This window comes from Ammospiza caudacuta, chromosome 9 (genome assembly GCF_027887145.1).
Source record: "Ammospiza caudacuta isolate bAmmCau1 chromosome 9, bAmmCau1.pri, whole genome shotgun sequence".
Classification (NCBI taxonomy): Eukaryota; Metazoa; Chordata; class Aves; order Passeriformes; family Passerellidae; genus Ammospiza; species Ammospiza caudacuta.
Window position 1 is genome coordinate 27,442,675 of NC_080601.1, and position 26,182 is coordinate 27,468,856.

The 26,182-nt window shown below is 44.2% G+C and overlaps 1 protein-coding gene across 1 annotated transcript in view; it reads left to right on the forward strand.

Annotated features, from left to right (window-relative positions):
• The window catches only part of CFAP58 (cilia and flagella associated protein 58), a 56,665-nt gene extending 46,387 nt beyond the window's left edge, over positions 1-10,278 (forward strand). The window contains exons 16-18 of the mRNA XM_058810982.1: positions 4,258-4,377; positions 5,845-5,978; positions 10,155-10,278. Of these exons, the coding sequence (XP_058666965.1) occupies positions 4,258-4,377; positions 5,845-5,978; positions 10,155-10,278 (378 nt within the window). The remainder of the gene's footprint in view (positions 1-4,257; positions 4,378-5,844; positions 5,979-10,154) is intronic.
• Positions 10,279-26,182: the final 15,904 nt, after the last annotated feature.

Genomic DNA, 26,182 nt, shown 5'->3' on the forward strand with positions numbered 1-26,182 from the left:
TTTACCTCATGAAACTTTTAAAGATAGATGTACTGAGCCAACAGCTACTGCTAGGTGAACACAACAACAAATAAATGTAGGGCTTATACAGTGAAAATTACTATGACTAGATATGTATGTCTATGTATGTATTTAATCCAGATTTCTGTGTCCTGTTTAACACTTATGAAGAGGAATCACCACCCCTAAGGATGCTCTGCTGCTTCATGGCATCATAAACAAAATGCCTTTGGAGTTCAGCACAGCCCTGACATTTTGGTTATAGTGCCAATAAACAAGAAACCCCCCGTGGCACGCTGACTGACTTGATATCCCCACCAAAGCCATGAGGAACTATAGAGTGCTTGCATGGTTACTATATTGCTTTCTCCACCTTACTAATTAAAATAAGAATTTTTATTTAGGGTGAATGTTTTAGGGACTGCTGCCATACACTATGTCGCACACTTCTCCACTACATCTTTGTCTCGTTGAGCTTTTTCTTTAGCCCCGTTGCTGGAGACAAGAACTGGCATAAATTAAATTTACTATGATGCAAAGTCTTTTGGACTTTTTTTGGGTTTTTTATTTTTGCCTTTTTTAAATTTTGTTTTGGTTTTTTTGTATTTTTTTAGTAATTCATGTGATAGAAAGCTTTTGGTGCATAATAGGATTTTTGTGGGTCTTGTGAAGAGGGCTCTTGGGGTACTGCTTTGCCAGGTAAATTTGTTGAATTATCTATTTGGAAAGATAAAAATGAGGAAGCTGGGACTGCAGGGCCTATTTCTGCTGTGAAATCATCTTCATTAAAAGTATGGTCATCCATCATCTCTGGTTCAGAGGAAAACCCTGGGCTAACTAACAAGATGTTAGTTAGTTAGCAGTCTTCTGCCATTTCCTGGTGTCATGATGGGGGACAGGATGACACAAAATGGGAACACATCTTTAGAGCTCTATTCCAGCCTGGGACTGATGAATGCTTCCCATTCCCTGTCAATGGCTGTGAATGTCTTGCTGCCACTTTGGGAATGTGATGGTGCTGATGGTCCTTCTCACATGGAAAAGCAAATGGTGCTGTGCTGGTCAGCAGCAACAGCTTCTATTGAAGTAAGGCTTTGCTGGCAAAAGTGATTCTTCTTGCTGAAGATGGAGGCAACTCGTGACCACCTGATCCTGGACAACCAACTGAAGTTTGCCAAATGCTAGCCAGTCTTCTGCAGAAGAAAAGAATTTTGTCTCAATTTGCTGTAGAGCAAGCAGACCAGGAGAACTACAGAATATGGCTGAGACAGCACCTAGTTAAATTTAGGGGAAAGCACCACTTACTTCCCCACCCTCCCTTCTCCAAATTAATGGGTGAGAGACTTAGGGATGAAGAAAATTACTGTAATGGTTGGGCCTACAGACAGATCTGTGAGTTCCTCAGAGATCCCTTAGGAAACAAATCTAAGACAGGAAGGGCTATTCTAAAAATAGTATGCAATTTTATTTGCAGAATTTTTACAGCAGGTGTTCACAGAGGTCCTGAAATTATCTTTGAAATGCCTGAAATTTAACTCTAATCCTCAGCCTGAGTGTCCCAGCGTGTCCTACGTACCCAAAATGAATGTGCCATCATCTCTCCACCATCATTTTGGTTTAGTTTGTGTCATAGACCAGTGAAGCTTGTTGATGTGATGGGCTCGGTCCTACATTCAAGCTGCTGAATTCCATTGGAATTTCATGGTGGAAGGATCCCATAAAAAGCTTTGTTACTGGCCTAGACCTGGTCTGAATACAGGTGCATTACTCTTACCAGCATGGGTTTGCAGAGATTTGATCTTCCCTCACCTCAAGAAGAAGAGTTGTGCCTCACAGTGTGTTTGTGACTCTAAGTTCCTTGATCTCAAAACCTCAGAACTGTGGTAAGGTGTGTTTTGATGGCAGCCTGGTGTGAGGATGGAGGAAAATGTGAGGGGAGGCAGTTTGGGATGAGCCAAAGAAACCCAGTCATAATGGATTGACTTAATCTATTACAGAAAACAAATTTTTTCTTTATGAATTTGTGCTGATATTTTTTTCTTGGTCATTTCTGATTTCTTATGTTTAGAGATGGAAGTATCTGCAAATGCACCTTGTGACTCATAGATTTAGTCTTGTGGTTAGTGTTTTCAAATTAATTGAAATGAATTAATTTATTTTTAATTTATTTTTTTTGGATCCTGGGGTAAAATTTCAGAAATTAAAGAAATGCCAACCTGTGAATACAAACTTCTGCTGAATAGGAAAGAAGTATCCAGGGTTTTCTTTTAATGTTTTGCTGACATATGATGTTTCTAACTCAGTGACAAATTAATTGACTAGATGTAAAAGAGATGGACAGTGCTCAGCAAGGAAGGACAAGATATGCATTATAAGACATCTGGTTCTGCCTTTGTTGGATTATGGATACAATATACATTGGACACCTAATGAGTCTCTGCTGCATAAAATAGATTCTCCTTACAATAGAATTGCATGCTTTGTCTCTAAATGAGGTTATTATACACACCATTGCACAGTGTTTGAAGAGCTTGGTTGGCCATTGTAGAGGGCAGGGAGATAAAAAAATTGGAAAACAATTGCACTTAAGACCTTCAGTCTATCAATTGCCCCATATTTATCCAAGTTGCCATTACACTATTACAAAATACAAATATATGATACGTTCAGGGTTGAAATGTTAATATTGACTGGCCAGATTTTGATAAGGTGGATTTTTCTTCTGCAGTTGTTTTTACGTTGCAGTAAAATCTTACTTCCTCAGAAGTAAGAAAAGCTGGTAGTGGGAATAACACTATGATGTGGAATACTTAACTCTTTACTCAGACTGAATTCTCAATTTAGTATTTGCTGCTATGCAAACCTCAGTATGAGTCTCAGGAGGTTTGGATTTTTCCAGAGATAAACTGTGAACAATTTCATTTATAGGGAACTCTTCTTCAGTAATCTGCAGAGTTTAAGGACAATGCTTGTAAAAGTAAGGCATGATTTGAAGTGATTCCATTTTGGTGTCCCAACTTGTGATCATTGTAGTTCATAGTTTTCAGAAAATGATGAGGTCTAAAAGCTCTACATTCTTTATGTTCTTGAAGACTGAACACCTAAAGTTTTACATCTTCAAAATAGCAAACCACTTCTGAAAACCCTGGCTCAACCACTGAGAAAGTACAAATGTAGCAATTTTAGATGGTGTGATGGCAGCATTTCCCACATCAACAGACAAATTCTGTGGTAAGAGTTGTACAGAGACCTTATAAGAAAGACTGTTAAAAGGGGCTTTGCCAAATCCAGTGTAAATAATCGCCTATCCTGCCTTCTTTTTGGCATTTCTGTCTTCCTCAGTTTAATGTTTTGTCTGCTAGTCTCCTTTTTATTTCCAGTTTTCATTGTACCAGAAAAGGATGTGATCTTACTAAATTATATTATTTAACAATCTTAGTTTTCCAGGGTAGATAGTAAAACTATTGTAATGTGCAAAACTACGAAGGTGGCTTTTTTCAGAGCTTTATTCCTCAGACTAAAAAGAAGTAGACTCTCAAAACACAGTTGAAAGCAGCATTGCAGTACAGAAAGATGTAAGTGGGTCCATGGTGTGGTTTCTTTTCAGGCATGGCAATATCCAACTCCCACAAGTATTACTGTTCCAACATAAAGGACGAGGAGACACATGACAAAAATTACTTGGTAATTGTGCTAGTCATAATTGTTGCTGTTTATAATTCCTTTCCCAGAGCCCCTGCAGTTAAACTGAAAGGTTATATATATATAAATATCTGTGTGTGTGTACATGTGCTTTGCAGGATTTTCTTTGGAAGAAGTAACTCTTTTGTACAGTCCTTTGCTGACATATCTATAGCCAGCTCACATCCTGTTGGGTGAAGCTGTGATCCTTAATGTAAGGCAATGTGACTCATAAGAGGAAAGATTACAATAAGCACAGTTTCTAGTGATTAATTTCCCAGCCCTGGATACTCTTCCAGTAAGTGCTGAGGTAGAGAGTTTGCTGGTGATGGTGTTTAAGAGCATTTCATTCATGGTTTGAAGTAGCTGGATGTTTATCTTAATGAGCTCTCCCATTGCTATCACAACAACTTTAAATACCTTATGGCTAGTGAGGAAAGCCTGACACACAGGCAGATTTGTTTCTCCAAATACCTTCCTGACTGAGTTGCAATTTTCAATGCGGTTGATTTCCTCTCAGGCTGTGCTGCTGCTGTAGTAGTTTAACCAGAGCTCCTTGTGTTGTCCCTTTGTTAGGAAAAGGAGAAGCTGTACGTGGAGCTGAGGCACGTGCTGGCCCGGCAGCCCGGGCCCGAGGCCGCGGAGCAGCTGCAGCAGTACCGGAACATCCTCCGCGAGAAGGGCAAGCAGATCAAGGTAAGGGGTGCCCGCTGTCCCTGGGGAGGGGCTGCAGGGACATCCTCAGTGAACTGATAACCCAGGAAAGCAGGGTTATCGCTGCATCTCCTCAAGGGTCAACACAGAGCAGCAAACAAACTTTTTTTTTGCACATTGTTCTACTTTTTAAATTAAAATAGAGGAAAAATCTTGTTACAATATGAGTTAGCAGCACAATGCTGTAAATATGTATTTTGCATGGGCATTCTGGGATACTGTCAGCTTTTCATTCAGCTTATTCTCCTTCCCTTTATCTTAAACTGTTAATATCTTTAAGAAGCAAATCAAAGCCATTTTTTTTTCTTTTTAACAAACCAGTGAGAATATACTGAGAATCCAGTCTTAAGTTGCTGTTTTTTCTCTTGCCATGTGTACATGTATATTTAGATTTGCAGATTTTGTGGAGATGACAGGAGGAACCTGTTCTAACCCCTTGTCAGTTGGAGGGAGGAGTTCCTGCTTCCAAAAGGATCTTGTAGGACATTTAAAAAGCATAATATTAAAAAGCGATTCTTTGATAGAATTCAATGATATTCTATGAATAAACTGATCTTCTCCTATTTTTGCCTGCATGAGAGATCATCTCCCCAGGAGTTCATCTACTTCTGCAGTTCCTCTCTCTGTTGAAGTCATCATCTCCTGTTCACTGCATCATAATCACGTCTATACTAACCATGTGGAAAAAAATGCAGGAGCAGATGGGCCCTTAGGAAACAAAGAGGCTGTTATGCAAATCTTAGCTTTCCATGGAGAAGAAAAACAATGTAGAAAATGTAAAATAGAAGCCAGGGTTTAGCTAAACTGAACGTGATTTGAAGTTCTCCATACGGTCCTTATTTGTCCTTAATGCAGTCAATTGCTGCTTTGCATTTCAGACACAGCATGCTGTAGCATGATGGCATGCATGCATTTTGGGGTGCCAGGTCAAGCTATTACCCTTTTGAAAGAAAGAAGGTGCACTATGCATGTTCCTCCTTTTTCAAAATTTTACTGATTCACATATAAGCGGCTTTGTATTAATATTTGCAGCGCCTGGTACTGCTTTGCCTGTGTGGTTTGAATTACTCCACTTAGCAGTGCATCCCTGTGAATAAACCCCATTATTATAAAATAATTCCCTGATTTATTAGGACCTTAACTTTGGATTTTTGCCCAGCTTTATGTCCCAGAAATTAAGAGCTAATGTAGCTATTAATGCCATTCCCGTAAAGCTTGGAGCATATTTTACATGTTGTATTATGGTTAATGGCATAACCTTTATTTTGTAAGATGTTTTTAGGTGAATGGAGGTGAGATCAAATGAAACATCAAATGGGAAAAAGAATTGTGGTGGAAAATGATCATGTCTTACATCATGAAATATAAAAAGAGGAAGTGCTTTTAAAAGTACTTATGTGTAAGTGAAGCAATATCTCCTGTTTCTGCTGTTTGTGTTTTGTTTATTAGGTTTTGTCCTCAGAACTGACTATGTGTGAAACACAGAGCAAAGAATACAAACATGAAATTGAAAGACTTAACAATGAGCTTCTGGAAATGAAAAAGAAATATCTGTCTCAGAAACGCAAGGAGCAACAGAAGAAGTATGGGAAAACAACACTTTTGTCTGCACAACTTTCTGCATAAGCTAGAATTTTGTTTTAGACCCTTTGGATCAGAATGTGGCCAAATTTGACTGAGGTGATACAGTTTTGTTGCCTAATTTTCCTGAATGTTATCCTTCATGTTCCTTCAGTCTGGTCTGGATTTACCATGATCTATGGCCAGGACAAGAACATCCATCAGAGATGTTGCTGAACATGTTCTGCAGTCCAGTTAAATTATTCATACCAGTGAGATGATGCCCAGAGAACACAGATTAGTGTCTTGTCTCTGACATCAAAGCATAGAATTATAGAAGAGTTTGGGTTGGAAGGGACTTTTAAAGGCCATCTAGTCCAATCCCCCTGCAATGAGCAGGGACATCTCCGTCCAGATGAGGTGCTCAGAGCCGCAGCCTGACTTTGAATATTTCTGGGATGGGGCATCTACTGCCTCTCTGGGCAACTTGGGCCAGTCTTTCACCAGCCTCATAACAGAAAATTTCCTTCTTATATCTAGTCTAAATCTACCCTCCTTTAGTTAAAACTCCTTATCCCTTGTCCTGTTGCAGCAGGATTTCTGGGCTGTGAGTGCACATGGCTGGCTCATGTCCAGCCTCTCACCCACAGCATCCCCAAGTCCTTCTGGGCAGGGCTGCTCTCCATCTGCTCATGTCCCAGCCTGGACTGATGCAGGGCTTGCCCTGCCTCAGGTGCAGCACCCCACACTTGTTCTTGTGGAACCTCAACAGATTCCCATGAGCTCACTTCTTGAGCTTGCCCAGGTCCCTCTGGATGGCATTCCATCCCTCAGGTGAGTCACCTGCCCCATTCAGCTTGTCATCTGAAAACGTGCTGAGGGTGGGCTTTAACTTTAACAAGAGGTTTCTTAGATTTCTGCAGTCAGATGATGTGATCTGTTACCAAGTTTTTCTGTATGCACAGAAGGCCTTTTGTCTTTCCACTCATTTCCATCCTCAGCTGGTGCCTTCCTCACACACTAAAGCCAATGGTTCTGTACCATTGCTGAATAGAATTCAAAACTGCCTTTATTAATTCTTCCTTAATTTCAGACAACAAATGATTTGATGACTAAATTAGCAAAATAATCAGTGATAAACAGTGACTTTTGTCCATCTGTAAATTGCATAATGTTACCTTAATGTTTGGAATTAGCAGCAATCGTGCAGTGCTAATGGCCTTTCTGGAGCTTTAGGATCAATATGTGAGGCTACCATAGGGCCTGATAATCCATTTCCAGCAGCTAAATGTCTCCTTCACAGTAGATTTGGTGTTTGCATTTCAGACTCTGGCATCATGTCTCTTTCTGTTTATAAAATGAGGAGAAGCTCACCCACATTTTGTTGTTATATCTCACCTAAAATTAATTCCTCTCATAAAAACTCCTCTTGTTAAGGACATAATTGCTTTAAAATGAAAAATACTGTGTGAGTTGATGGTAGCTGAACGGGGCCATGCTATACAGCGAAAGAAATTTCATATTGGAAGTCATTTAGTGCTGGATACACTGTCTATAGGGTCAGGATAAATACCTGCTATTGGGTCAGCTTTTCAGGTTGTTCTTTTGGGCAGTCATGCCTGTAGTCTGATGAGCATTGGTGTCTCTGTGACATCTGGGTTTTGGAAGCACATCCAGGTACTGTTAGTGGAGCTTCTGCAGGCTGCTATCATCTTGTGGTCCCCAGCAGAGCTTCGGAAGGCACCAGCACTGTGCTGCCAGCCCTGGCTTGTACCTCTCCCATCTTGTGACAGCTGAGGGGTGGTGCTGGGCTTTTCTCTCCTCTGCCCCTCATTGCTTTGTACCCCAGTCAAGCCTCTTGGACTGCATCCTGCTGTGAAGAACCCAGAGGCATAACTGGGCATGCCAGTCCTGGGTAACTGCAACTTCTGCTGTCTCTAGGCTGTGCTTTTTGTTGGCAAGGGAAAAAACAACCTTGTTCAGCCCTCCTTCTCCAGCCTCCCAGGTGTGCAGGACACATTGCTGGCTTTCTGCATCAGAGAGAACCTGTTGTGCAGTCAGGTTCTTCCCCAAGGAGTCCTCATCCCTGCCATCCAGCCATCCCACACCCCTGCTGCCTCAGGGGGGCTGAACAGAGTCTGTGCCTGCTGTGTGGATGCTGGCCAAAGAGCCAAGGCCATTTGATTCATACAATCTCAGATATCTCTAAATCCCAGCTGACAGAAAACCACTGACTTGATTCTCTGTCTTGCTGGCTAATATTAACATCATGTCTGAAATAAATGTAGCTGGTTTTGCTAATAAAAAGAGGATCCTGTCAGGACAATAGCATTAACAACATTATTGACTACCCTGGTATGAAAGAGAATTAATACTCTTGGATAGCCTTACACAAAATTATCATCTAAAGCTTTTATTGATTTGCACAAGATAGCTTTGAGTTGTGGTTTAACATCGTGGTACTGAATAAATGCAGCTTTGCATGTGATGCTGAAGGAATATAGTAACAGTGGGAATTTAGCTTTGTTTTGTGTTAAAAATAAAAATTCAGTGTTTAAGATTTTGGTTGTGAATTTGAAATCCTCTTTTTCAGCTCTCTGATTCTGAATGTTGCTTTTCCCAGTTGTCTTAGCTGTTCTTGTTCTATCTCTTCCTATTTTTAACTTCAGCTCCTTGAACCCTTTCTGCATCACTATTTTCCTGGTTGCTTCTAGCACCCGGATTCCATTTTGATCTTGATAAGGATTTGTGAGAAAATATGAAGCTTAAATCCACACCAGAGACCTAATCCAGCAGTCCTATATATGTAAATAACTGCACTGAGGGATGTCAGTAGTAACTGGGAGCTTTTGCACGTGGCTGGTTGCACATTACTTCTGCATAATATATTATAGTATTCAGTTGCATAGAATTTTCCATACTGATGAGCACATCTGTTTGTTGTCTCCATGGGAGCACGAGGAAAAAAATGAGCATGGATTCTGGATCATTTTCTCTCCCCAGACTTGGAAACCAAATAGTGAGATGGGATAAGCCATCTAAATACAGAGTGTTAGTCCTGTCAGCTGGCATACCATTAGAGCTACACTGATACAATTAAAACCAGTTATAAATGGTTTTCGTTGTAAAGTTCATCTGTGCCATCTTTTGGCTATTCTACTTCTATATGGGTCAGGTTTGGAAAAGGATGCATAACTAGAATCTGACACGGTTTCTCTGAACTTTTTCCTATCCTGACAATTATTTAGGGGCAAATAGAAAAGTAATAATTACAGAAGTGTTTTCTTTTCCCTTGGTGGGGACTGAGAAAAGATACTCATGTGAGAAGGCTAGATTTTGTACAAGTGTGGTTGCACTCACATTTGTTTTTCAGTCTCAGTGACTGTGAAATAAAGTAATGTACTGACCTTCTTTGGAAAGCCTTGAGACTTCTGCTCTTATGATAAACTAGAAGTTCATAAAGCTTCACTTGGTTAATCTTAAGTATCTCAGGACTTCTCTCTGAAGCATCCAGGTATGTTGCAGTGAGGTTGGAATTTTGCCATTTGTCTTTGTAGTGCTCTGCTTACCTCCCCAGCTTTGGGAGAGTGGAACCAGCTAACCCTTGTTCCCTCCTCTTGAGGCCATCAAAGTCAAGACCTCCTGGGTTCTCAGATGGAGCAGCTCCCTGGGGCTGTCAGTGCACCCACAGCACACTGCTGGCTTTCTGCAAATGTCACAGACAGGGCAATTATCGCTGGAACTTTGGTAAAATGTGAAGACAGATAGCACTATATATTCATTAAAATTCAACAAAGGAAAAAACCCTCCCCATTGTGCCTTTGATGAATGTGGCTGTTTGTTTGAAAACAGGCATATTCCAGCTAGAACAGGATGGTGATTAGAAATCTGAAGTCATGGAGCTCATGTACATACTTGCTCTAATGAGGTGCTCTCACCATTTTGGGGAATAGCACAAAGAAAGCTCATTTATTTCTAATTTTTAATAATTCCAAACTCCATCAGTGGTTTTGTAATTAGATCCAGACACTAGTCTTGGAGGTTTAGCCTAACAGGTTTTAATCAACACTTTTTAAATGATCTCTTGATACGTGGTTGCATCAAAGAAACTCTGGAGGACACTGATTTCCTGAATTTGTAAACATCTCTGCACTGCAGAATGAAATATGAATTTTCTGTTTCTTTGTTTCTATTTAAAGGGAGAAGGAGCAATCCGGCATTTATATGAGGACAAAATTACCACCCCTCAAGACTGATATACCTCACTTCAGGTTAGGGGTGAGGTTTCCTTCAAGCAAACCCATTCCCAAAATTGCAGTCTAGGAATGCACTCATCTAGTTGCATTCCTGCTCCCAGTTTCTTGTTTGAGAAATTGTAATTTTAAAAAAGATTCAAAATCTGCTGAAATCACTGTATCACCTTCAGGAAAAAATGGTATATTGCATGTAATCAAACACATTTTTACACTGGAATTACATTTTATATTGCATTTATATATTTTACATTTTATATTGGAATTAACATAGTTCTTTTTACAATCTGTGTACCAAATCTGCCCATTTGATACCAGCAGACGCTTGCATGGATGTAAATGGATAGTGGAGATATTTCTTCTTCAATATTGTGTCTCTATTTAGCACTGTAATGCCACAAAATGCCTTAATATGTAGTTATTTCTCTTTTATCTACCTCAGTTGTAAGCTCGCACTCCATTTATCTCCTGCTCAAAGCACCTGAAAGAAATGAGAATACAGAAAAGAAGAAAAATTAATAGGCTGATGTTTCAAGCCCTGCTGAGCAAATGCAAAATTAACAAGTCTTTACTTAGATGTACATATGTAGCAGTTCTCTGTGTAGGTAGTGTATAATAGGGTTTATGCAGTGTTAGCTACAGTTGTTAGGAAGATCAAGGAAGCTTGTGGCCACAATGTAGATTATTAAGAGCACGATTGTGTTTACTCTGGTAGATACAAAGTGACATAATTATGTCTGTTCAATCTGGGGGGACTGTGCACACTCACTGGGACGTGCTGTTCTCCCACACAAACCCTTCTGAGCGATTAAAACTTGGACTCAAAACATGGCAAACTTTATGCTTTAATTTCTAGACACTTGGGCATTTTTGTAACTTTCAGAAATTGTTTTTGTAATACAGCAGGAGCCCTCCAACCTTTTCAGCCAAAAGAGATTTAATTACCATTCATTAACAAGTGAAATAACAAAGTCACGGCATGAGGTGCTGAAGTATAGAAAACTTTCAAGCTGTAAAATAAAATGTTTTGAAACCGATTTGAACGTGGAAGTTTTTTTGCCTGCCTGGGGGATAAAAATACTTGTCCAAAGAGATATGCTGATAAATATTTCACATCCAGAAAAAAAAGCCCAAAAAAACCCTTTGCAAAGATTTTGTTCTTTTCTTTGGTGGAATACATAATTAAATATTAAAGCTACTGTGGGAAACTTTAATGGAAGTGTTTAATTCAAAAGAATCAAGTTAAATACGACAGGGATCTACTTTGCTTTTACACTGGGGACCAGAACACTTAGTCATCAGATCCATTGTATTTTTCTTTTGTCCCCAAAATAGCTATTATTGCTTTTCTCATTGTCAAGTGCATTATGCTAAACTTATCATTTTGGGGCAGGCCTGCTGTCAGAATAGTGTCTTTTGTGTATCTGGCATGTCCTTATAGATGGAATAATTGACAATAACTGACATGGGCACTTGAGTCTGATGGAATCCCAAGTAGGTTTTACTAAAGCTTTTAGAAGTTGGTATTTTCTAAGGTACCAAGTATCCTGCCTGAAGCTGGATTCTGCTGTGCTTACACTGGCAAGTAATTTGTATTGAAATAAATCATCAAAGACACATTTATTAATTCCCATGGACTAGAGGCACAGTTGGACTCCAAGAACCCTGTCACTTTGTAGAGAAGCCGCTGATGTATTACACTCCAAAATGTACAGTGTGCCCCCTAACTTATCCAGAGATAATCTGAGTCTGTGTACATCTCCCACAGAATCACAGAATCATTCAGGTTGGAAAAGACCTCCAAGATCATCCAGTCCCACCTTTGGCTGAACACCAGCATGTCAGTTAAACCAGGGAACTAAGTGTAATGTCCAGTGATTTCATGAGTGACTCTTGAGCAGATGGTGGCTCCACCACCTGCCTGGGCAGCCTGTTCCAATGCTTAACCACCCTTTCCATGAAGAAATTCTTCCTGGTGTCCAACCTGAGCCTCCCATGGCACAGCTTGAGGCCATGTCCTCTTGGCCTGTCACTTGTTACCTGGGAGAAGAGGCCAAGCTCCAGCTTCTGTCAGGTACAACTCCTTTAAGGTAGTTATAGAATGATAAAGTCACTCCTGAGTGTTCTTTTCTCCAGGCTGAGCCCCCTCAGCTCCTTCAGCAGCTCATTACAGGACTCTCTAGACCTTCCCCGTCTCCATTACCCTTCTCTGAACATACTCCAGACCCTCAATGTCTTTCTTGGGGTGAGGGACCCAGAAATGGACACAGCACTTGAGTGGCCTTGCCAGTGTGGTCTCATTTTTTCTCTGTTTGTTACCAGGCTTTAGAAGACAAATTGTCTCAGCGGTCAGGAGAAAGGAGAGGAAGCCACGCAGATGGAATTTTTTCCCTACTTTCATATATTTTTAGAAGTGCAGTAGTAAAATGGATACTTTTCTATCTTTAGTTGTACTTAATAATAGCTTGTACAGCACAAGTAAAAAGCTTTTCTGTAAATTATTCTTGACCTAAGTTTTTCCTGTCTTTAAAATGGTTGGGATGGTATTTGTCTAAATACTTGAAAAGGTATATCCACTTACATTGAAAAGGTGGCTAGTCTTCTAGATAAAAAAAAAAATGTAGGGGACTGCAAAATAATGTGGTTTTCTTGTACAACATGTTCTTGCAGCCTAAAGAGCTGAGAATTGAATACAGTAAATTTCACCTGCAACGTAAAGAAGCTGTTACTTGTTCATCCACAATTTCAGGCATCAAGATGTGAATGTGTTGACTACTATCTTCAGTTTTATTGCATTATTTACTTACTACCACAGAAACTAAATTCACCAGTTAATTTGGAAAAGAAGAAAAAAAAATAAAGACAAGAAAATATAGTCATCAAATTATTGCCAGTAACTTTCAGCATAATCAGGAATAAAATAACTGCAGCCAGTTTAATTTATAGTGCTAGAGAGTGAAAACCATTTCTGAGTTCATATAATAGAACGGATTAAAGCACACCAAATCCCTTCCCCCCTGGTCTATAAAAGTCAGGGAGCTTGAAAAATTGCTCTGGATGTCTGTGAGCCCAGCTGATGCTGAGGTGCTTTTAGTGTTCAAGGATTTGGCTTGCACAGCAGGGAAAGGCAGAGCGCTAATGAGAATATCATTTGTTCACTTGCTTCTGCATTGTGAGCAGCAGCTCTGAAGTGCTTCTCTAAGTTTTGTTGCAGAAAAATGTTAATTGAATTCCAGTCTGTGCAAGATGTAGCGAGTATATCTTTAACTTCTTGTTCCTGTAAAGATATGTGAAAAGATGGAGGTGAAGGGCTATGATCCATGGCACTTAAGTTAGAGAAAATCTTTCTTCACTTTAATTGCTTTGGATTGGAGCTTGCACAATAAATCTATCCTGGAGCCTTTCTTAGTGAGCAAAGTATGTAATATTGTTCACTTTCAAAGCTCTTGCAGTATGTAGATATTGTGTTAAGTAATTTCACATCAAAATTAAGCTCTGTCTGATCTTGTTTGGCAGGTCTGTGTTCAGTGTGTTGCATGAGCAGGACACAAAAATGACACTGTACACTGAACTACCGAGTTCAAATATGGGACCATGACCCTTCTGGGATTACCTGTCAGCTATGAAAGGCAGAGCGCAAGAATCCAGTCCTTAATTTACCCTTGCTTTGTGAATCTGGAGCAGCAGATTCACACACCCAGTAACATGTCCTGCTGCTGTACATCTGGGAACCCTTTGAAAACCAGGGCACAGCTCAGACTCTGTTTTGCTGAGATCTACGAACCCAGGACAGGCTGGGGAGGCAGGAGAGGGGCTGAGAACTTGGCACATGCAGACTTTTACCAGCATCACTGAGCAGATGCTCTGCAGTGAGGGGAGCAGCAGGTGCTGGTCCGTGGGGCACTGGTGGGGCTGGAGGCCCCTGCTCAGCTCTCCCTGGGCACATTGAACCAGCTCAAACCTGCAGCTGAGCTCCTTGGGCTGTCCTGTCCTTCAGGGAACCACTGGTGCCTGCTGTGCCCCAACAGGAACAGCTTCAGCGCTGACCAAGACCAGGCTGCCCACAGGATGAAGAGGGATGGATTGCACTGCCAGAAAAGGGATCTGTGGGTGTAGAAAGCTCAGGTGAAGAAGGTGAAAGGTTTTTCTCCCAAAGCTTTCAAACAAGGAGCTGCTCCAGAGGCATCCAGCAGCATGGCCCAGAGCACTGCCTGCAGGTGGGTTGCTGCTTTGTACTTTGTTTAGTGTGACCCTGCTGTGTCCTAAACAAGTTGCAAGGTAGAGCAGAGATCCCCTTGCCTTATTCCCTGTTGCCCACGTGAGCTTGACAGAGGGCAGAGGTACCAGGGGAGTCAAAAAGAGAAGCTGGGCAGCAAAAGCAGTGCCTGCCATCTCTGAAATGTTAATGCCTCTTCCTGAAAATTGGCCATCCCAACTATCTTTACCCAAATTAGGGTCTCTAAATCATGTGTATTTGTATTTAGGCACTTCAGCAATTGAGTATTATTTTCCTTGCTTGTGGTTTAGCTGTTGTGCCAACTCCTCTAGCAGAGTGTATTTTTAGTGTGTTTAATGCATTTCTAAAAGCAGACACTTGATTTTGATGCTCTTTCTCTTTTTCCCTACTTGGGTGCTTTGTAAGCAGCCCCACACAGATCAGTAACTTGTGCTGTTCAGTATACAGAAAGATGTCAGGATCACATCCCCTGGGCTTGTCTGAGAGCCCTGTTTCCTAAAGGGGAGCTGAATCTGTGTCTGTAGCATCTGTGGGTGTGAGGGAGCAGGGCAGGACCTGTAGGACACACTGCAATGGCTGAGGTCAAAGCAGCTGCCTGCCCCTCTAAGCCTGACCCTTCAGCTTCCTTTCTCCTGAAGTGGAGCAGCTGTGAAGTTTTACTGAAACTTTTAGTCCCTCTGCAGACCTCAGTAGGTTTAAAAACCTATAAACCTCATCATAGGTGTATAGAGTCTCAGATAAGCTGGCTTCTTTGTGGTGGTGGTGGTTTTGTTGTTATTTGTGGGTTGGATTTTTTTGTTGTTGTTTTGGAGTTTTTTTTGTGGTGAGATCTTCAGCTTACCCAAGACTCAGGAAGAAAAAAAAAAGTGCAAACATTGTTTTGAAGGATGTTATATTTGCAAAATGATCTTGACAGATCTAAGTTTCCTTCCATGGTGGCCAGGAGCCTCCCTTTCTGGTGGTGGGCACTTTAATATGCCCAGGTGTGAAGTGGATATAAAAACTACGATTTCAGCCAGTCTAAACTGATTTAAACTTCACAGTGCTTCACAGCAAGAGCCATTTCTCAGGGCTCTTTCTTGGCAGAAGAATAAGCAGTAATTTAAAGCCATTTTAATCTGAAATGAGAATCTCTACATGGGGTTTGAATACACTTCAAGTGAAGTATGTATTTGCAACTTTTGTTGATCCCTCTTAATTTTCCAAGTGTCCCTGTAGAAACAAAGCATGTTTGTGAAGTGGCAAAATGCAGTGATAGCTCAGACTTATTGAGAGCCATAGGATGATAAAAGCAAAAGTACTAAGGGAGTGGTATATTTGGCATCACCCTGGGAAGTTGCTGATTAACCATTCTTTCCTACAAAAAATATAGATACTGATCAACATGACCTCCTGTCTTCCCTCCCCATGAACAGCTTGAAATTCTATCCTAAGAACAGAGTGTTTCTGGAGGAAAAACGTGTATTTTGTTGAAAGAATAAATAAAAAAATATAGAATTCTGTGCCCAGCTTCTGCCAAAAGCAGTTTTCTAGGATTGCTTTGACATTCATGTGATCACGCCAGAAGCTATTCTGTGGCAGCTGAGCTGCAGAGACTGACCACAGGTACTGAGCTGTCCCCAGTTGCAGAGTAAAATGTGTTTGCTTAAACCATGTTGCTCACTTCAAATGAAAAGGTGCCCAAGCAGCAGTTTAAGTAAGATTGTTTTACTTTGCAGTCAGGGCAGGCTATGAGCAAATACCCAAAGGGTGGTAACTCACAAATTTGGTAAAATCCTCGGAAGGGTTTGGTTTTGCTCCGTAAAGACTGTGCCCCTCTGCAGCCCCCTTTCATGAAGGATGTTCAGAACCTCATGATGTTGTTGAATGACAGGGCAAACTCTGGGAGTTATCTGGGAAATAAATATTCTTGCTTCTGAGCCCCCAGTTGAGCTACCTCCTCCTGTGCAATTTCTGTGCTATTGTTCAGAGGTATTCCCTCTTGGCCAGTTAGGAAAACTCATCACTGGAGTGTTATTTTAACTGAGTGTACACAAGTCTTCAGAAATTGCCAAGTCCCTTGCTGATTCAGGTGCTGTAGAGGAAAAAGACAAGCAGACCTGAAATGTCTTGGACCAGACTTTTTTAACAGCCCTGCATTGATTTATTTGCTCAGTGGTGAGCTATTTGCTAACTCCTGATGCTTCCAGCACTCCTGAAATTTGCAGCAGCTTTGCTAGTCAGCTTCTCTTGCCAAAGTTACCTTCAAAATTCCTCAGAGAAACTCTGTTGTGGCTTGGTTTCAGAGTAGATTCTATTGTCCTTGTTGCAGAGAAGCTGTTTCAATTGGTATGCAGCACAGAAGGGGAATGATGTGCATTAACTGGAAGAAGTGAGCAATTAAATGAACTTTGGTTACAGAACTCAACAGATTTCTGCCAGGGTACAGGAGTGAGGGTTTAGGGTATTCCATTTGCATCTAAACAGATCCAATTCCTACTTTGCTTTTAAAATGGTGTGGGCTTAGTGAATCCAAGTCTCCTTTTATTTTGTTTGTTTTCTGAATTTCACCATTGATATTGAATGTTGATGGCATGTAAACCATTCCTAGGCCAGAGAGACCCTGACAAATCAGAGAGATGGGCAATCACCAGCTGTATGATTTTTAACAAGGGCACGTGCCAGATTCTGCACTTGGGTTGGAGTTGTGTGTATAGATTGAGGAATGAAAATTTGGGGAGCAGCACTGTGGAAAGGGACCTGGGGGTCCTGACTGATGGCAAGTTGAACATGAGTGAGCAGTGCCCTGGCAGCCAGGAGGCCAAGTGTGTCCTGGGGGGCATCAGGGACAGCATGGCCAGCCAGGCAAGGGAGGGATTGTCCTGCTCTGCTCTGCCTTGGGCAGCCTCACCTCCAGTGCTGGGGCAGTTTGGGTGACACAATATAGAAAAGATATTAAACTGTTAGAGAACATCTGAATGAGGCCACAAGGATGGGGAGGGTCTGGAGGGGAAACTGTGTGAGAATGGCTGAGGTCACCTGGACTGTTCAGCCTGGAGAAGAGGAGACTGGGAGATCTCACTGCAGTTACAATTTCTTTGTGAGGGGAAGAGCAGGGGCAGACACTGATCTCTTCTTTCTCATGAACAGTGATGGGGCTCAAGGAAATGGCATGAAGCTGAGCCAGGGAATGTTTAGAGAAAGGTTCTTCACCCAGAGGATGGTTGGGCACTGGAACAGGCTTCCCAGGGAAGTGGTCACAGCACCAAGCCTGACAGGGTTTGAGAAGTGTTTGGACAATGCTCTCAAGGCATGTGGGGTGACTCTTGAGGTGTCCTGTGCAGGGCCCAGAGCTGGAGTCAATGATCCTGATGGGTCCCTTCCAGCTCAATGAATTCTATGAAATGCTGTCCCTTGGTCAGCAACTCAGGATAAGCAGCCTGGATGGATACACTGATGGTCATCCTCAACAATGAGGTGTTTCTGACTTACAAGACTCTGAGGGCTCTGGTGGTGTTTCTGGTGGGTTTTGCTGTTGGTGGACCCCACGGTTGATCCTGATGTGGGGAGGTGTGAAGGGAGAATGAATTTCCAAAAGGCTACTTTGTACTGGTCTGGTGTTGGAACATGCTCTCCCCTCTACTTCTGCAGCTCCCGCCCAGCCCTCATGGGTAGATGGGTATCTCATGTGGATAGGTGTAGGGAGATAGAATATAAGTAAATAAAGGTAGTATAGAAAGTAATCTTACCCCCTAACGAGTTGTAGCTGGGTTAATTATTAAAGATTGGGAGCAGGCCTGACTTTAACAGGCCACAGCTGTAGACAATAATAAGAGTGTTATAAAAGAGTGGATTGGGTGGTTGAGGAGAGCTGGAGTCAGTTGGCTACTGAGAGAAGAAGGAAGAGCCAGTGCTTGGAGGAGCTGCCTTTGAGAGACATCAAGGAGGCATGAAACTCTTGCACTAAGAAGACAGCAATATGAAACTTTTCCACTATAATGACAACAGGTAGCTGTCAGAAGAATGGGATCCATAACCCTGGGAGATCTCATCCTTTCCATAGCTAACTTGAAGCTTTGTGTAATATAAGGCAAACGCTCATGTTCACAAGGCACCAACAGGCCCCATGTGCCCAGCCCTGGTGGGGTGCACAAGGGCTGCATGGAGCAAGGGATGAGTTCTGTCCTCCTTCCCCAGATGTGCTGCCTGTCCCTGCAGCTCCAGCAGCAGCAGAGCTGCCATGGGGATGCTGGTGCCCAGGGCTGTGTGCTCTGCTCCTGCACAGGAACAGATGCCTGCAGCTTCCAGAGCTGTCAGTCATGTACCCTTCACAAGCACTAAAATTCAAATCAGCTGATATCAAGGGGAATTACATGCCAGCGTCGCTTGTCTGATCAAGAGCTTCACCTTGTGCTCTTGAGGGATGTGTCTTGTAATTTACTTCAGGGTGAGGGATAACTGATTTTTTTCTTTCCTATCTTCTTTAGTGCAATCTGGCAGCCAGCTCCAGAGCCCTCTGTCCCCCACTGCCTCTCCCCTGCCTGTTCCCTGCACTGGCAGCCTGCAGATTTCTGCTGGGCTTTGATCAAGTTTGGCAGCTGGGACCCTCCTTTCTTCACTTTCTTTTATTCCATGTGCTGCCAGTTCTGGTTTCCTCAGCACCATCCTGTGTCCCTGAGCTGCACCCACTTTGCCCCTGGCTGCCTCTGGTTCTTGAGCTGATGCATCCAAACAGCCCCAGGTCTGCCTGGGGAAAGAGTGATGGAATTCACTGTGTACCCCAGGACTGGCCTCTGCCTTTATCCAGGCATCTGTCCTGCCTGGGTTGGAGATGGATTTTAGGGAAGAAGCAAAGCAGGATGCAGTGACCATCTTTGGTGCTCTGTGAGCACCATGGGCAAGACAGGTCAGTCACTGAGATTTATTTTCTTCTAGAGTTGAGGTAACTTGAGATTTTTGTGTCATATATTCAGCTAAAATTCACCTGATTACAGTGCAAAGGAGCATTGGGGTGGTGATACAATCCTGCCTCCTGATATCAGATAAATCAGCTTTCTCCTGTCACCTCTGCTCCCAGTCTGGTGCATGCATGGACAAATTCCCCCAGGTGAACTGGGCAGGGTTGTTGGGCCACTTTGCAGAGTGCCCCTCTCCTGCCCTCTTCCCCAGCTCAGCAGGACAGGCCAGCTTTGCTGAGAAGCCAGTGGTGTTTACTTAAGCCTAGCATGAAGTGGAGTGTGGGGAAAGTCTTTCACTAGGGCTGGGATAGTGCAGGACAGCCTTGGAAACCACCTTTGGCAGATGCCTGATGGGACAGTCAGCAATCCTGGGGGGAAAATCAACCCTTTGGTGGCTTTTATTTGAGTCTAGGAAAAACAGTAAGGCTGGGATTGCTGAACAATGCTTCCATGAGGAAATGCCTATATTTCAAGCACAGCCCATACAGTGATGTGTTGCTCAGGGAACAGACAAGCTTTGGGAGCAGGGATCTTCAGGGTGGATGAGAGGCTCATGTGTTGTCTCCAGTTTGACAGTGTGGTACCTTCATCCCTCTTCTCTCTCAGCACCTGCAAGGAAGAGAAAGGCAACAAAGCTTTCCCACCATGGCTCACATCTTCCTTGTTTTTGTGTTGGACTCAAGCTGAAGGAGAAGGGAATTTGGAATAAAGGTGTTGTGTTAATTGCCTGCTGGGACAAAGGCTCTTACCTAGCACCAGACATGGTGATGTCTGTAACAGTATTTCACCTTTCTCTGCACAGTCCAGATGGAGACTACAAGGAGAGGGGCCAGCATCAAAACAACCCTGCTCAGACACTGCATCACATCTGGGGCAGGCAGCTGGAAGCACAAGGTATTTCTTCCCTAAGGCAGAGCCCCTCAAAGAAGTTTCAGGTGTGTAGGATCCAAACATCATCCCAATTATCTCCCAGCTTTTGGCCCAGCAGTGATGAGGAGAGGCCCCCACAGACAGGGCAGTGGAGGGGAGCTGGGAGGTGCTTTGCAGGCAGAACCTGAGCCAGGTCCACCGTATCAAGCATCCTGGCTGTGGGCAATTTTTCTCTTTGATATGTCAAGAAAAGAACCCAGTTTCAATGCCAAGCCTTGGGCAATCCCTTGGTCATTCAGAATATTACAAGCATAGCTGCAAATTTACCAAGAAGTTTTTCAAGTCCCTGCTTTCCCTCTGGAATCAGCCCAGCAAAAGCCATGTCTAGGTGAGATGCTTCATCCCTTTCTTGAATTTTTTTCATCTAATACCCTTGTCAAATACTTGCAGGCAGCTGCAGCTCAAATCATCCTGTGCTTTTCTTGAGATTGCTTTGCCTGATATCATGGTGAGCATTCATATCAAGTGAGTGCATGATAGATGGTTAGATTTATGCTTTATGTTGTGATCTGGGGGTATAAATGTATTTAAGTGACTTATTCAGCTTAAAACCCAGCACAGTTTGCTTCTCTCTCATCAACGTTACAGGCAGAGAGAGATAAAATAGCAGTGGTAATTGTGGCAATGGAATGTCACTGACAAACAATATGAGCACAAACCCCACTTTAGAGACAGATGGAGTACAACTTCTCTGTAATTTCTCTAGAATTATTTTTAGAGTGGGAGAGACTGAAAGCCCCTTGGGGAGAAGGGCATCATGGAAGGTGAGAAGGGCTGAGGCCATAGGAAAACATCAGGATTTTGATAAGTTTATTGCTTATTTAAAGAAAAAAAAAAAGAGTGAGAGAGAGCAGAAACCAAAAAGTAAAAGACCTGTCCATCCTAGAAACATGAGCCATTTCCCAGGGAAACTGCTCCCAGAACTAGAGTAGGGTTTAGTGGGTGCAGTGGTGATTAATGGAGCTGTCTGCATCACGGGATTGTAACCACAGCTCAGGGCTGTGCATCAATCACTGTGAGGCATTTAAGGCCCTTTTATGCCACCCCCTCCTTTAAACCTAATTTGCTGTGCAGATCAGTTGCCAAAGCCCCTTTGGTCCCACCTTGCCAGGCTTTCCTGCTTTGCTTGCAGAGCTCAGGGGTGGCAGAAGCTGCCTCTCCTCTGCAAGGACTCCAGGCTGGTGTGGCTGCCACAGGGATCTGGGCTGTCTCAGGGCTGCCTTCAGCAGCTCTGCTGCTCCTTCCTCATGGCTGATGCTTCCTCCAGGGCTGAGTGAGCTCTGCTGCCTGAGAATTCTGGGGAAGGGTGTCCTTGCTGCAATGGGTGTGAGCTGCCCTGCTCCCCTGTGATGGCAATCTCTGGGCTGGGTGAGTGCACATTGGTCATGTCTTGCTCCACAGAAGCACTAAAAACACAACCCGTGTGTTTGTGCTGACCCAGGGCCAGAGCTCTGTACTGAAGGGTTTGAATTATTCCTTGGTAAGTTTGGGATGTTGTTCTCCAAGCCAAGCCTGTTTCCTTGGATGGTGAGCACCATGTGGGAGGAGTTTCTAGGTTTTGGTGGGGAGTTTTCTGAAGGCCCAGTTTGTTTCCAGGAGGGAATGCAAGGAGCCAGGCTGTGCAGAAGCAACAATGCCCCCTCCAAGTGGTGTCAGGGAAATTAAAATAAGGAATGAGAAGGAAAGGTGCAGTGAGTCTTTCTGGCACAGGGACTGAGCATGAGGGAGCAAACATTTTTGCAGTGTATATGTGCTAGCTTTTGACAACTGGATGACATTTTGGCTTGCTTGGTGGGCAGGGGATAGAGAGAGACTAATGAAGAACTGGAATAATTTGGGATGCAAGGCTGGAGACTCCTGGGAGACACAAGGGGAACATATGCATAATCTTAACATCTTTCTTTGTCCCAGATCCCCAAGTCTCCTTTCTGGGAGCTTCACAAACTCTTCCTCTCAGTGCTGCTGTAACACCCTCCCCTCCCCTCCCCTCCCCTCCCCTCCCCTCCCCTCCCCTCCCCTCCCCTCCCCTCCCCTCCCCTCCCCTCCCCTCCCCTCCCCTCCCCTCCCCTCCCCTCCCCTCCCCTCCCCTCCCCTCCCCTCCCCTCCCCTCCCCTCCCCTCCCCTCCCCTCCCCTCCCCTCCCCTCCCCTCCCCTCCCCTCCCCTCCCCTCCCCTCCCCTCCCCTCTTTGTGCTTCCCCAGTGCAGCAGCTTTGGGTTTTTTAAGGGGCTCTGCTCCTCTGCTTCCTTGCTGCTTGTCCAGGTCTGCTGGAGAGGAGTCAGGGCTGTGCCTGTGACACAGCCTGGGGGGCTGTTTTTACCCAGCCATGTGTGTGTGAGCTGTGTGGAGCCAGGGTCAGCTCTGCCTTGGTCTGTGGGGTCTGCTGGGGCTCTTGGCTGCTCCTGCTCCTTTCTGGAGCCTCTCGTGGTGGTACTGGAAGGGTTCTGCCTGTGAGGGATGCCCTGGTCACCATTCCACCAGGTCCTGAGCAGCTCAGCTGGAGCCATGAGGGCTGGCTTTGGCTGCTGGGGGCTATTGCCATTGCTGGGTGGGCACCTGGTGCTGTGTGATTGCTCCTGATTTACCCCTGAGCTTGTGTAAGGCTGTGCTTGGTAAAGCCAGCCTTAGGCAGGGAGGGCTCTGTGCCTGTACCTGTGCAAGGGCTGGATTTGATGGCAGTGCTGGCAGCAGCATGTTCTGGGGACAGGTGGTGGCAGGGGGAGTCCTGGGATGCTCACATGTCTTGGGCCGGTGCCTGCAAGACCAGAGCCTGCAGCCCTGCTCAGGCACTGCCAGAGTCTGCCCATCTCTGCTTAGCCCAGTTTGGTTTCCAGTACAAAACTGTGTTTTGGTTTCCAGTACAAAACTGTGTTCCTTATTTATGGTGCAATGTGAGAGTGTAATTATTGCATTCCACATGGGAAAATTAAGCAGGGGTCTTTGTTGGGGGAGAAGGAGAAGGGCTAATGAGGTGCACAGGAGGTTTAGTGCAGTGTGGAGCATTGGAGCATCTTTTTTTGTGCTGGGGCTCCAAAACACTTGTCCATGTGTGAGATGCTGGACAAGTGTTCAGCTAAGGGCAGCCTGGCCTGCAAGGACCTCATAGTCTCAGAGATTTAAAATGATGCTCAAGAGAGCATGCACTAGGGAGAGTGAACAAGGATCATGGGCAGTGACTGAGCCACCAGGACAGACTTTCCCTGGGCTCAAGCAAGTCTGAAGTGCCCAGATGGGCTCTAAAGACTCTGCTTTTAGAGTTGGGTGAGATGACGATCATTGCCCTTCCCTGAGAGAGCACCAGGGGCAGGTGAGGGCTCTGGCTTACAGGATTTCTGTGAAGAGCACCTCCATCACATGGCCTCTGTGCCAGGAGGCTCCTCTCTCCTGTAAAGGAGCTGTGTGGGAAATGGGACTTTGGATACTGGAGCCTCCTCCTGGATCTGCTCTGTCATCCTGGGGCAGATTCACTGCAGGTAGGATTGAGTTTGCTTTTTTGCACCACTTGTCTTTATTACTGTTACACCAATGCTGTGATCCTCTCCTAGAGTGTCCTCTCCCCATCCTTCATTCCAAGTGGCACTACATGTGCCAGATATTATGGTATGGGGAAATAGCAGACGCAATGATTCTTGAAGTGAGCAGCATCACATTTTTATCATTAGGGAAAGGACATCAGTGAGTCCTAAACTCTCTCACATGAGAGCTGCCAGGCCAGGCAGGCTCTCCCCTGGTTCTGGAGTGCCTCTTTCCCTGATTCTTGCCTGGGCACCAGTGATGACAACAGGAGATTTCAAGGCACCCAGGGCCACATTACCCTTGGGTGAGAAATGACTGCAGCATGTTGCTGCTGACAGGATTTCTTCTCCCTGACTGCTCAGGCAGGGGCACAATACGATTTTTTCCGGAATGTCACTTTTCTTAATTTAACCAAAAGTGTGTTAAGAATGCAAGGACAACAGCACAGCTATGCCAACATGCTGCTCCTCAGCACTGCTGTGTGTTCAGGATGGGAAAGCTCTGATTTACAGAGCTGAAGATGTATTTTTCCATCCTCTGCCTAATTTTTATTTTATGTTGTTGCATTTTTGAAATTATCCCCTCTGGGGATATTATTTTTCTTTAATAGCTAAATCATTTTTAAAGGCAAAGTCATCACTGTTTTGGAACTATGAGTAGTTTTTATTTTTATTATTTTATTTAATACAGCAGTCATAAGCAATTTTAAAGCACTGCTTTTCTGTACAAAATGATCTTCCCTTATGGTTTGATGTTGATGCTGCAGTCTGATTTATTGAGGAGGGCTGTAGCAAATGACATAAATACTTAGAAGATGATTGTGTTGGTGATGAACCCATGCACAGCACATATTTAAAAGACAGGATGCCTCTCACTGTGTGCTGCCAAGATTCCCTGGAGTATCCAGCACACAGGGGTAACTGCATCAGCCTTGGGCTTGTGACCTTCCAGCCTGGATCTGGGTGCTTGACACAAGCTCAGCCTGGCACCAGTTGTAAAGCAGATGGCAAAAGTGTTTGGATCCTGTCTACTGAGACAGATCCCAGTGGGCTGTGTGGGTTCTGTGAGGGTGGCTCAGGCCCAGATGTGGAGGGTTTAGTGAAAGAGAGGGGAAGGGCAGAGCTGTGGGAGCCTGGAGGAGCAGCAATGGAGCGCCAGGGCCTGCAGCAGGAGCAGCTCTGGATGCACAGAGGGGTCCTGGCCTTGGGCCCCCACCTCCTCCTCTATTGCCTCCTCTGCCTCCCTTGCAGACACCACCCCAACAAATGCTTTGGTGGGCTGAGCTGCTGCATTGCCATTAACATCTGATTTGTGGGGAGATAAATGGGGCTGGCAGCAGTGATCATCTGTTCTGAAAGTGAACAGAGATTTTTAGCCAATAATGGGATTGCTGCACTTCCATGCAGTGTAAGTTGCTGTGGAAGCCCTGCTGTCAGTGGCTGCATGCACCCCTCTGCTCTCCCTGTAAGGGTAGGGAGGCTGGTTTTGTTTCTTCCTTTTGGAGCAGGACTCACACTCTTGTTTTCTGGTTCTTTTATCCTTAATATCCACCAAAATGTATTGTGTGGGAGCTGCAGGTTTGAGGAGAAGAGAGAAAATGAGATGGTGTGAGGTGGGGGAGGAGAGGGCAGAGGGTGTAAGAGCAGCAGGGAAAGAGATGAGATGAAGAGGTGTTTAAGCAGTAGGAAGGTGGCTTTGTGTCTTTGTGGTGTGGCTGCAGAGTGCTGCTTTAAGGGGCTGAATTTCACTGGCCCCTGCAAGGTAGGGCTGGCTCAGCCCTGTGGCTGGGGGCTGCCTGTGCACCAGCTCTTCAGGATTTCCTTGTGTCAGGTGCCCCTGGCCAGGGGTGGGCTTGGAGGTCCATCCCTACTGGAGTTATTTCTTAGGGGGTTTCTGGAAGCCTCTCTCAAGGTGAAAGTTATTTTATTACTTTCTTTTTTTTCCTACTGGTGGAAGAAATGCAGACTGGTGGTGGATGTGACAGTGATGGGTTTGTTTGAAGTTTGCATTAAACCTCTTTGGTCTGGAATTCAAACCTGCAGCCTCCTCTCTGGCCTCTCCCCACCCAAGCTCAACAGCTCAGAGCAGGGCAAACTGCACTGAGGGAGATTAGAAAAGTTTGAGTGGTTGCACTCAGTTTAGAGTCTCCAGTCCCAGATTCCTGCTGCTCCAGCATCCCCAGAGAGCCCCAGGGCAGGGAAGGAGTGACCTCTTCCAAGAACTGCAATCCTGCAGCTTTGCTGGCTCTCCCCTCTCATAAGCAAGATGAACACCCAGGCACTGCACTGAATATCCTTGGAGCTTTGTCTGTCTCAGCCCTGTCTCCTTCAGCTTCTCTGTGTGATGAATTTAGCAG